The sequence below is a fragment of the Orcinus orca genome, chromosome 8, assembly GCF_937001465.1.
Source record: "Orcinus orca chromosome 8, mOrcOrc1.1, whole genome shotgun sequence".
NCBI classification, from domain to species: Eukaryota; Metazoa; Chordata; class Mammalia; order Artiodactyla; family Delphinidae; genus Orcinus; species Orcinus orca.
The window spans coordinates 3,759,839-3,770,779 of record NC_064566.1 but is presented as its reverse complement, the minus strand read 5'-3'; the positions used below and the strand labels follow the sequence as shown (position 1 = coordinate 3,770,779).

At 57.6% G+C, this 10,941-nt stretch overlaps 1 protein-coding gene across 1 annotated transcript; it reads right to left on the bottom strand.

Moving 5' to 3' along the window:
* Positions 1 to 5,935: 5,935 nt before the first annotated feature.
* On the bottom strand, positions 5,936 to 7,703 carry FGF4 (fibroblast growth factor 4). The gene is made up of 3 exons (XM_004278049.3): positions 7,364 to 7,703; positions 6,653 to 6,756; positions 5,936 to 6,112 (listed from the first exon to the last, which is right to left on the bottom strand). The coding sequence occupies exons 1-3, from the start codon at positions 7,701 to 7,703 to the stop codon at positions 5,936 to 5,938; spliced, it is 621 nt and encodes a 206-aa protein (XP_004278097.1).
* Between the last annotated feature and the right edge of the window lie 3,238 nt (positions 7,704 to 10,941).

Genomic DNA, 10,941 nt, shown 5'->3' with positions numbered 1-10,941 from the left:
TTGAAGCCTGAGTTGCCAGGGAAGAATTATGACCCTCCCTACCCCAGTCGAGCCCATCCAAAGGCTGAGTCCTTGAAAAGCCCATGTAAAGCAGAAGAGTCATCCCACAGGGTCCTGTCCAAATTCCTGACCCACAAAACTGGGACGTTTAATAAAACGGTTGTCTGAAGTCTCGAGTTTTGGGGTAGGTTGTAATGCAGCAGTAGGTGATGAGAAAAGCCTCTGGGACCATGCCGTCGAGGGCTGTGCTCCTGACCCTCATTGCAAAAGGAGGCTGTGGACAGACTTCCAGCAAGGGTGAGGGCAGGGTAGGTGTGCTCTGAGAAGGCCCCAGAGAACGGGCCGTTGGGGGTAGATGGAGGTAGGAGGCCAGCTGAGAGGCTGCTGCAGCCACCTGGGCCCATGCAGAGGTGACAGGCACAGAGGTCGCTGCCTGGAAGGTGGGGAGATGGTTAGATTTCAGAGCCAGGATGGCGAAACCAACTCTGCTGTGTGGGGGATCGCAGGCCGGTGGGAAGGGTGGGGAGGGCATCCCAGGGTTTGGCCTGTGCACCTGGGTAGGAGGAGGGTGAGGCTCGGGTAGGGGTGGTGCTGGGGGTGGAGGCTGGGCAGGGCTGCTGTCCAATGGTCCAGCCAGGTGCCCGAGCTCCTGGGTCTCCTCTGGCAGCTCGGCTCCCTGTGTGCCCAGCATGTCCCCAGCGAGGACATGGCCCAGCGTGGGCACCCCTCCTTCTGCCCACCTTCTTTTGGCCACGATTTTTTTTTTATGGACGTATAGTTGATTTACAATGTTGTGTTAATCTCTGCTGTACAGCAAAGTGACTCAGTTATACACGCATGGACATCCTTTTCCATATTCTTTTCCATTATGGCTTACGGCAGGATATTGTGTATAGTTCCCTGTGCTATACTGTAGGACCTCGCTGTTTATCCCACTTTTTTTTGGGGGGGGGGGGCCGCACCGCGCGGCTTGCAGGATCTCAGTTCCCTGACCAGGGACTGAACCCGGGCCCATGGCAGTGAAAGCGCAGAGTCCTAACCACTGGATCGCCAGGGAATTCCCCCACTTTTTTTTTTTTTTTTAAAGAAACACTTAGGATTCAGATTCTAAATCAAGAACAATTACAATTTATTCACACTGAAGAAAGACTGAGCGCAGGACCCCTTGCCCCGTCACATTCTAGAACAGACAGGAGTGGACCAGTGCGGGCTCCTGGGTGGGAGATGGGTTCCTGGAGTTCCCTTCAGAAACAGGGCGAGGCAGCCCTCCCTCCGAGAAGACCCCACCACACCCAGATGAGGGTCTTTGTTCTTTTTTTCTTTTCTTTTTTTTTTTTTTTTGCGGTACGCAGGACTCTCACTGCTGTGGCCTCTCCCGTTGCGGAGCACAGGCTCCGGACGCGCAGACTCAGCAGCCGTGGCTCACGGGCCCAGCCGCTCTGCGGCATGTGGGACCCTCCCGGACCGGGGCACGAACCCGCGTCCCCTGCATCGGCAGGCGGACTCTCAACCACTGCGCCACCAGGGAAGCCCGGATCTTTGTTCTTTATGACAGCAACTCCTAACAGAGCTGGATGGGCCAGAAAATCAGGCCATCAGCACCCCAAAGATGAAAAGGGTTGGGACTTTAAGACTATAATTAAGTCTCTTAGGAGAATAGCAGTGGCGATAGGGAAGGGTGACTGTTTGTTGTACCGGGCACTTCACACGCATCCTGTCCTCAATCCACACACCAGGCCCCGAGAAGTCACCTGCCTTGTCCAAGCTTACACAGCCAGCCGGGAGGCAGCGACGTTGGCCCGCAAGTGGGACCTGTTTGGTCACCAAGGACAGACAGAACTGAGGAGGAGGTGCTCTAGGAGGCAGGAGGATTTTGAGAAACTCCAGCAGGGCCCCCTGCTCTCCTCTGGACCGTCTCTTCTCAGCCTGGCCGCCAGTGTCCCTTTCCCGCTGTCCCCGGGGCATCGAGACGGACTCCACAGCCCAGCCTCTCTGTCTCCTCCCGGCTCGTCAGGTATCGTCCTCTCCCTCGGGATGAGGGCCCTACCCGGCCAGGGATCTCTGTTTTCCTCACTGGGGTATCCCGAGCTCTTAGAGCTGCGCCTGGCACACAGTAGGCATGCAACAAACAAGTGTGAAGTGAATGAATGACTTTTCAGTCCCCTCTTTGGACCCAACGTCAGTCTAGAGGCAGGAAGGCCAAGCGGTTCAGCTGGCAGATTCCGCCAACCGTGGGCAGGTTCTCGCCTCAGAAGCTGGATGAAGCCTTCCATGTTTGGCCAGGGCAGATATGGACCTGGGGACCACAGGGGACAGCAAGAGAAAAGGCCAAGGCTGGGCCTCTTCACTCCTTTTCCACCCCCCACCCCAAGGAGTATGAAGAACTACCCCACTAAGTTCCCCTAGGGCTGCAGCTACAAAGGGCCACAAACCGGGTGGCTTCCAATAACCAGAACGTATTGTCTCCCAGGCCTGGAGGCCGCAAGTCCGAGATCAAGGTGTGGGCAGGTTGGCTCCTTCTGAGGCTGAGGCAGAGCCTGGGCCAGGCCTCTGCACACCTCCTGGGGGTTCACGCTGTTCCTTGGCATCTCCTGGCTTACACACGCATCTCCCCAGCCCTCCTCCATCCAAGGCCTCCTCCCTGTGGTTGTCTCTTTCCACGACCTTCCTTTTATAAGCACGCCAGTCACAGAGGACTAGAGTTCACCCTAATGACCTCATTTTCACTCAATTCCCTTGTAAAGACCCTATTTCCAAAGAAAGTCCCATTCTGTGTATGGGGTGGGGTGGGGTAGGACTCCAATGCATCCTTTTGGGGGGCCCACAATTTAACCCATAACACGGCCCGTGGATGTCTCGGTCCTCCTTAGATCATGGGCGTCCAGAAGGAAGTGACGTCTCAGAGGGCAAAATAAGTACCATTAAGGACCCCGCAGCCCTGATGGCTTTTTCTGGGTCTCTTTGCCAAGTGACTGGATCTATTCTGGAGGGGGGAGGGGAACAGATTCTAGGCCCGTTAGGTCAGCGCTCAATTTTTTTTTTTTTAATTGCCGTCGACACTACTAAGACCTCCTATATCACATCCTATTAGAGACCAGTTGGATATATATATAGTGGACAACAGTGCTCACAAGACAATCTGTTCCCTTACTGTGACTGACACAATCTGGAAGGCTCTATTCTATAGGATTTTATTCCATTTCCTTTTTTGTGAAAGACGAACTGGGGTTCATTGTATTGATTTCAACACTCATTGGTGGGAGACTGAAAAGTATGCTTGAGTCAGTCTTCTGAAGACCAGCTCTGGGGGCTGCATTCTCCACCCACAGGAAAGTACAAACTGCTTTAGCCTGGACCAGGCCAAGGTGAGGGGAACCGGTCAGTCCCCGGGTGGGAACAGTGTGAATTAACCCCATCAGGAGAATAAACTACAAGATTCAGTGTCATCGCAAAACTCGGTGACACTCACACCCCCCAGGCCCCGCCCCCGAGGCTCCTGTCTTCAAGGCCACATTTGTGTGGACACAGCTGGCTGAAATCTGTCTCCACGCCCCCCGCCCCAGCCCCGGCCAGGCGAGGCTCAGGGCCTCAAATAGACACTGGGAGACAGGGGGAGGGAGTCATATCTTGGCATTTCAAGGCAGGTTTTAATCGTTTGCGATACCTTCCCCACTACGTCCGTCAAGTCCAATGGGGTTCTTTTTACACGTGATAAATGTTTTCCATTTATTCTGTATTTCGATGTGCACAGCACATACATCACAATATGGGTCAGCACCTGTATAAAACTACAGACAGATTCTGAAAACAGCAGTAAGTACAGAAACCTCAAATCCCCATCACAGCAATAGAAACACTTTACAATATTTCAAAGGTTCAACGACATCTCTACACGCTTCACATCCGATCCGCTGAATATATACACATGGTCAAGGATGGCCAAGTTCTGCCCTTAAGACATCCGAGTTCCTGACAATCTGACTGGGCTCTGAGACGAGACATCGTCCCATATTTAAGGCATCTGAAACAATCTGGTTTGTTACTATGTGAAAACCGTAAATACAGAAAGGCCACAAATCCCAGCTCCTTACCCCCGCCCCCCGCCCCACTCCCAACCCTACGCAGTCAGCACCGAGATCTCTGAGCATCGCTCAGTACTCCTGGAGTCTAGGGCACGTTTTAAAATTTTTTAAAAACATTTTTACGGCCTGGCCTGAACAGCAGTTTGAGATGTAAGGTCCTGTCTTAAGTGGCTTCTTTCTCCTGGGCCTCAGTTTAAGAATAGTATTTTAAGTAGATGATTTGCATTCGAACAAAGAGTTTTAAAAAGGAATGTGAAAGACAAAAACTCCAATCAGATTTTTCCAGTCTTGCTGTCTGTAGACTCCCATAAAGTTAATTCGGGAGACAGTTCAGAAACATCTTAGGAGAGTATTAAAAGTCTTGAGGAAACATTCGGAGCATTTCTGGTAGCAAGCTAAGGTCATTTTGTATAAACTCGAAAAAGTCATTCATTAAAATTAAATGTTTACCATCACCTCGGAACTTTTTTTAAACCTCACCGACCCTGCCTCTTCCATCTTTGCTTCCACGACAGGGGTTACATTTGTAAAATATATAAAGAAAAATATAAGGTTACTTGGTGACCATATAGTGTACTCTCACAGCTGTCTGCAAATATTTTCACCATGATTATCCTTACTAAAAGTAAATCACGGGGTAAAGATAGCTCAAACGTGACAAGGTTCGAATGGGGCACACCAACGCTATCCGCGATCCTTTTTGGCTACATATGGAAAAAAAAAAAGCCACTTGGGATGGCAAACTCCTACACCCGGCCTGAGCTTTCTCCAGATTTTGCCAGATGAGTGGTTTAAGGGCTTTCGAGGTAGATGTTAAATCTACTTAATCAGGAATGCAACGGAGAGAAGCAGTGACTCCCTCCACGCAAACTGCCTTAAGTGTTTTTGTACAACGACAAGGACATTTCACCTAAAATGAACGGCTAGTTCTAGCCCGAAGCTTCCCAAACACAGGGAAGTGTGTCTGGTTTTTGGTTTTTTTAAATATATACATGTGTACGCTATTACTTATCAGAAGTCTCCACTATCACAGACTTTCACCCCTCGGGTTCTGGCCGTGGTTGTAAATCCCCCCAATCTTGTCCATTTCCAGGCTTCCAGGGCCATATCAATTCCTCTCCGACGGATTTTACAAAATTGCTTTGCTTCTGCCTTTTCCCCCACGGCCACAGAGAAACACGGGCTGTGGTGGATCCAAAAAAAGGAAAACAGGAGTTTATAAAGTTGCCCACGGGTCTCCCCCATCTGGTAGGTCGAGGAAGATTGACTGCAGCAAAGTTCAAAGGTCACTCCTGGCAGATCTAAAAACAGAGTGGCAGTGGTGGCCTCGACAGTGCGCTTTCTGTACCCGAAGTAAACCGATATGTCCTGAGGAATATCTTCAGGACACAAAGGGAGTGGGGCGCTGCAGGATGCTAGGAACGAAGCCAAACCTGGGAGCTTCCTTAACTGGCTTCTAGAGCCCCAGGAAACCTTTCCAGACACAGAGATGCTCGCCACCAAACCGCAGGGGACAGTGCAAAGCAGGGCTGATGTCACAGACTGATGTCACCGGTTTTTAATACACGGAATAGCAGCCGTCGCTTGTGACAACTTTTTGACAAGTTAAGTCAACCCAGTGGAAGGGTCTCTACTGTTTTACCAGAAAAGTCAGGGTTTGGTGGGATTTTTTGTTTGTTTTTTTTCGGAAAAATACAAAACACATCCACAGAGCCATAAATAATCTGGTGGCAATATATACACATTTAAATAATTAATTTAAATATCTTACACCTACTCTTGAGTTAAACTGTCCATTCGAACAAAGTGCACCAAGGTGGCCCTTGGCACTCCCCTCCTGGGGGCTCTGAGGGTCACAGCCTGGGGAGGAAATGGGTGACCTTCATGGTGGGTGACACCCGGTTCCCCTTCTTGGTCTTCCCGTTCTTACTCAGGGCGATGAACATGCCGGGGTACCTGTAGCACTCGTAGGCGTTGTAGTTGTTGGGGAGGAGTATCTCCTTGAACTTGCACTCATCGGTGAAGAAAGGCTGGCGGGGAAGGAGAAGCGGTGTCAGGTGGAGCCGTCTCTGGGCCAAGGGACCCCTGTGGGCGGTGGTCAGGGAGTCCTTTCTCTCCCCGTCCCACCCTGGCTGCCAGGCCTCTCCTGGGAAGTCAGGGTGCCAAGACCTTCACAGGGTGATTAGAGGGACCTGGCCGGCCCGCAGCAGCTGCTGCTCCAGACACCTGCCCAGCACCTGGCAGCCAGAAAATTTCATCACCACTGTGTCCACCCTGAAGACTGCAGTCCTGCCCACGGGGACCCCCCACCAGGGACTACAGTGAGGGGCTCCCAATGACACCCTTTGACCGACTGGCGGGTGCCCACTCAAGGATGGCAGGAACGCTGTCCCTGTCTTGGGGCTGTGCCTCTCGTTTGGGCTGGCCCGGGGTCAGCCGCACTGCCTCAGGGCCTTGGAGGGGGGTGTCTCCAGTCCTGTGACCCCACCGCAGTTCCACATCCCGGCGTCGGGTGGCCTGGAAGCGTCGCGATCCTGCCCGGCTGCTCGGCCGGGCCCCGCGGTACTCACCGAGCCGTAGAGTTTGCCTCTGCTGCTCATGGCCACGAAGAACCGGCCGGCCACGCCGAAGATGCTCACCACTCCCCGCTCTACGGGCGAGAGCTCCAGCAGGCCTGGGGGCGGGGCGCGGGTCATTCCCGGGCACGGGACCCTCGGCCCTCGCCGCCCGACCTGGCCCCCTCCTCTGCCTGCGCGCCTCCGGGACGCCCACTTCTGGGCTGGAGGTGAGTGTAAAGGACCCGGGTCCCCGGCGCAGGTCGCTCCCGAAGGGCCCCCGGAGCCCAGCGGGCTCGCCCTCAGGGCCGGCCCAGCGACGGCCGCGCCCAGTCCTGGACGGTAGGAGAGCGGTGGCCCCGGCGGCCCCCGAGGCCGGCCCCAACACGAGCGCGCGTCCCGGGCTCCCGCAGGTGCCGGTGGCTGCGCCGCGCTCCCAGTGCCCACGGGCGAAGGCGCTGGAATTCGTCACCCGGAGCCCGGACTTCTGAAGGCGGGGAGGCGGGGCTCGGCCGCCCGGTCGCGCAAAGCCGGTCGCTGCTGCGACTCCAGGAGCCGAGCGCGTTTGCGTCCGCGGCGTCCCCACGCCAGAGGGACCGGAACCCGAGTCCGCCCCGGCTCCCAGAGCCCGCGGGCAGGTGTCTGCCGAGACCTTCGGGTGCGAGTTGGAAGGGGCGGCCGCTGCCCCGGGGCCCCGACCCTTCCCGCCCGCCCCGCCCCACTCACTGTCACTCGTGTCCGCGTGCACGCCGCCGATGCGGCCGTCTGGGAGCACCTGGAGGTGGAAGCCGATGCCCACGTTGCAGTAGAGCCTCCGCAGCCTCTTGATGCCCAGCAGGTAGTCCCCGGCGCCGCTCTGGACGGCAGCCTCCTTGGGCTGCGCGGCCACCGGCAGGCGCGCCAGCGAGCGCGCCACCAGGCTCTCCCAGCGACGCTCCAGCTCGGCCTCCAACGTGCCGTTGGGTGCGGTGGGCGCGGCGGCGCCCCCTCGGCCGGCCCAGGGCGCCAGCACGGCCAGCAGCACCGCCGCGAGCAGCGCTGCCGCGGCCGCCCCGGGCCCCGCCATCCCCGCCCTCGGGCCGTGCGTCCGTGGGTGGATCGCTGCGCCCGGGAAGCCGGGGGCCGAGCTGCGCCTGTGGGGGCTTTGCGGGAGTGCACGGCCTGGGCCGGGGCAGGGAGTGCACGGCCGGGGAAGAAGCCGGAGGCGAGCGACGGAGCCCCCAGGCGCCGGGAGCTACCCGGGCTGCATGGAGAGGTTGGCAGTGGCGCAAGGACGCACGGCCGGGGCTGGGGCCCTGCGGAGCGGTGCGCGCCTCCCTGCGCGCTGGGCCGGCCCGGGCCGAGCCGCTATATATAGCAGATCGCCCCCCCACCACTCCCGCAGGGGGCCGTTTGCGTTCGCCCGGGCGCCCGGGGCGCTGTGGCGCTCGCGGCTGGTCGCAGGCCGCCTGCCAATCAGGGCTGGGGGAGGGGAGGAGGCCGGGGGCCAGCGCCGCGAGTGCCACCTGGAGGGTCCCCGGCCCCCACCGCTGGCTTCGCTGGCCCGGGCCTCTTGGTCCGGCCCCCGCGTCTCCTCCGCTCTCGTCCTGCGGCCGAAGTTTTGCTTCTTGCAGTTTGTCCCCGCCTGTCCCGTGTCCGCGGGGCCCCTTCTCCGCCTCCACCTGGTGCCCTCAGCTCAGAGAAGTCACTCCTTGCACTGTGCCTTTCAGGGACTCCCCGGAGCCTGTTCCTTCGCTGGGACCCTGTGGACCCACCCGGGAATGAGGGGCGGGTAAGGGCCGTGAAGCACCAGCAGCGCCTGAGCCTGGAAGGAAGAACCCAGCGCTACAGGGCGGAGGGAGGCAAGGGCCGGGGTTTGGCCACCTGCGCTCTGGCTGGTTCAGGGATGGAGCTGTGTGTACCTGGCGGAGGCATCACCTGAGCAGGGGGCCTGAGTGGGCGGTGCTAAGAGAAGACGGGGGTGAGCTGGTGCACCCTGGGAGGCCCTGGCACTGCACCCCCTACACACACAGCCGTGCAAGGACAGGGGCCAGGGCCATAGGGGACACCCTTTGTCCTCCTCCCCTTTAATTCTGCAGCAGGAATATTCAAGTGCTGTAGTCAGAAGCCAACCTAGCAGGGACCCAGGCCAGGCTTTCGGAAGGCTCCCTTCCCCCACCTGCTGTCCCCACCTCCCTCTGTGCCCATTATGGCCTGACGGGGGCGGGGTCCAGCTACATGCTGGCTCACCTAGGTGTGAAAATCCCTGTTCTCACTTGTACCTGAGGGCCTTGCTGTCACCTCCCAGCAGGTCCACCCAGCCACCGCTGCAGGGGGCCCGGAGCCCACCCTACCCCCTGTGGTCACCAGCACCTGTGACCAGAGGCATCATCCCCAGGCCTTTTCAGCCTCCCCACCTCCCACACCATGCCTGCCTGAGGAGCCCTTGGACCGACCTCTGAACCCTGCTGGGGCTCATTCAGACCACAGAGGGGACCTAGGAGGTTGGAGGTCTCTGGCTTGAGGCCAGAAAGGGGGCCCCCAGGGCTCAGTGAGTGCCCCCGGCCGGACCAGCACCGGGTGTCCCCAGACTTCTCGGTGAGAGCCTTGGCTCCCTCTGGGCCTGCAGCGGGACCAAGCAGTGGCCGTCCAGGCCGAGCCTTCCTGGGAGGCCGGGTACCGGCTCAGGGCCGCAGCCACGGCTATGAGGTCAGCTCTGCAGCTGCTTGGACCCCGGGCCCCCCACCCCCATGGGGCACAGGAGACCAGAGCCTGCCCCAGCCTTGCGCCTCGCTCTCTGTGTGGCCTGGGCGAGCCCTGCCACCTCTGGGCCCCTAAACCCCCATTTGCAAAACTGCTTGGAAGGCGGGCTCCCCTCCTTCAGTCCGCGTCCACGTGGGCACCTCCTCTGGGGCAGTGGGACCCAGGCCCTCTGAGGTCTCCCCCCAGCTCCTGGCAGGGGGTGACCCCTCTCTTCCCAGCAACCCCACAGGGAGCTCCCTTTCCATCTCTCCTGTTTGCTGGCAAGTTCAGTGAAGGACCCCGTGCTGGTTCATCTCCCAGAACTGCCGTCCCACCCTCACGGCAGGTGTTCTCAGTGACTGTCCTTTGAAGGGCTGGCAGGCAGCAGGGGTGTTAGGAGCTGAGCCCTGGTTCCCCCTTCACCCTGACTCACGGTGGGTCCCTGAGCCCGTCAGGCCTGGGCTTCCTCAACTGTCCAAAGCAGCCAGCAGAAGCCATGAGGGTTAATCCGCCAGGATTGCAGGCGGAGGATGTAACAGGATGGTTATTTCCACCTGACTCCTGCCCTGGCCCCCTCCTCGCCTCCCCCGCATCTCCCAGATGCTCCCCATCGGCCCCTGTCCTCAGGGTCTTGTTTCCGTCTCTCCAACCTCCGCACTGGAAGATGATGACTGCTCCCCACTCAGGTTTCCCCTCAAATATCAGCCTCTCGGGAGACCTGCCGCGACCCCCACCCCCAAGGCGGTCCCCTCTGCCCAGTGCATCTGGTTGTTGCTTCTTCTCAGCCTTAAGGAATCTTCCTGTACCTGCTGACGCTCCCTTCCCCTAGAAATAGTCCCTGATGCACCTGAAGAGCCTAGTTTACCAAGAACCTGGGGTGCAGGGCAGCCTGCGGAGCGGAGCTTCTGGGCCCTGTGGTCCCTGCTGCAGCGTCACATTGGGGGTCCATCTCTGTTGCTCATATGATTTTAGCCTTTAGCTTCTGATCATGCTCAGTTTCTCCATCTGTAAAATGGGCATGACAGTTACCCCTTTCAGGGGTCGCCAACCTCGACAACAGGGTGTGGGCCGTAGGAAAAGGCTGAATACAGTCAGACCCCAGCCTCCTTGCGCCCGGCTAACAGTCCATACCCAGAGCGTATGAAATAACCAACCCACATTTTTATCCTACGGGAGGCCCTACATCGCAACACCAGCCGTGACTGGAGGGGTGAAGTGTCAGACGCGAACAAAGGCTCAGAACTGAAACCGGCCAGTCCCCGCCTACAATCTTCTCGTGACCTTTTTTAACCTACAGAAAAATTGCAATTTCATTACCTTCTTGGTTTCTTCTCCTTTGAAAGAGTGACAGAGCTTCTCAGAACAACCAGCCCAGCTGTTAAGAACCTACTTGGCTTCATAGTAATAATAATAATAAAAAGTGCAGCATAAAAATTCAATTCTAGTTCTTAGGGTGGAGTGACAGGGCTCAGCCTGGGGCAGGGCTCCCAGGCTGCAGACGTTGCAAATGGCTCAACTGTTTTCTTGTTGAACTTCCTTTTCTTGGCCTTAGTGAGAAGACCCTCACAATGGCCTCAAGGAGA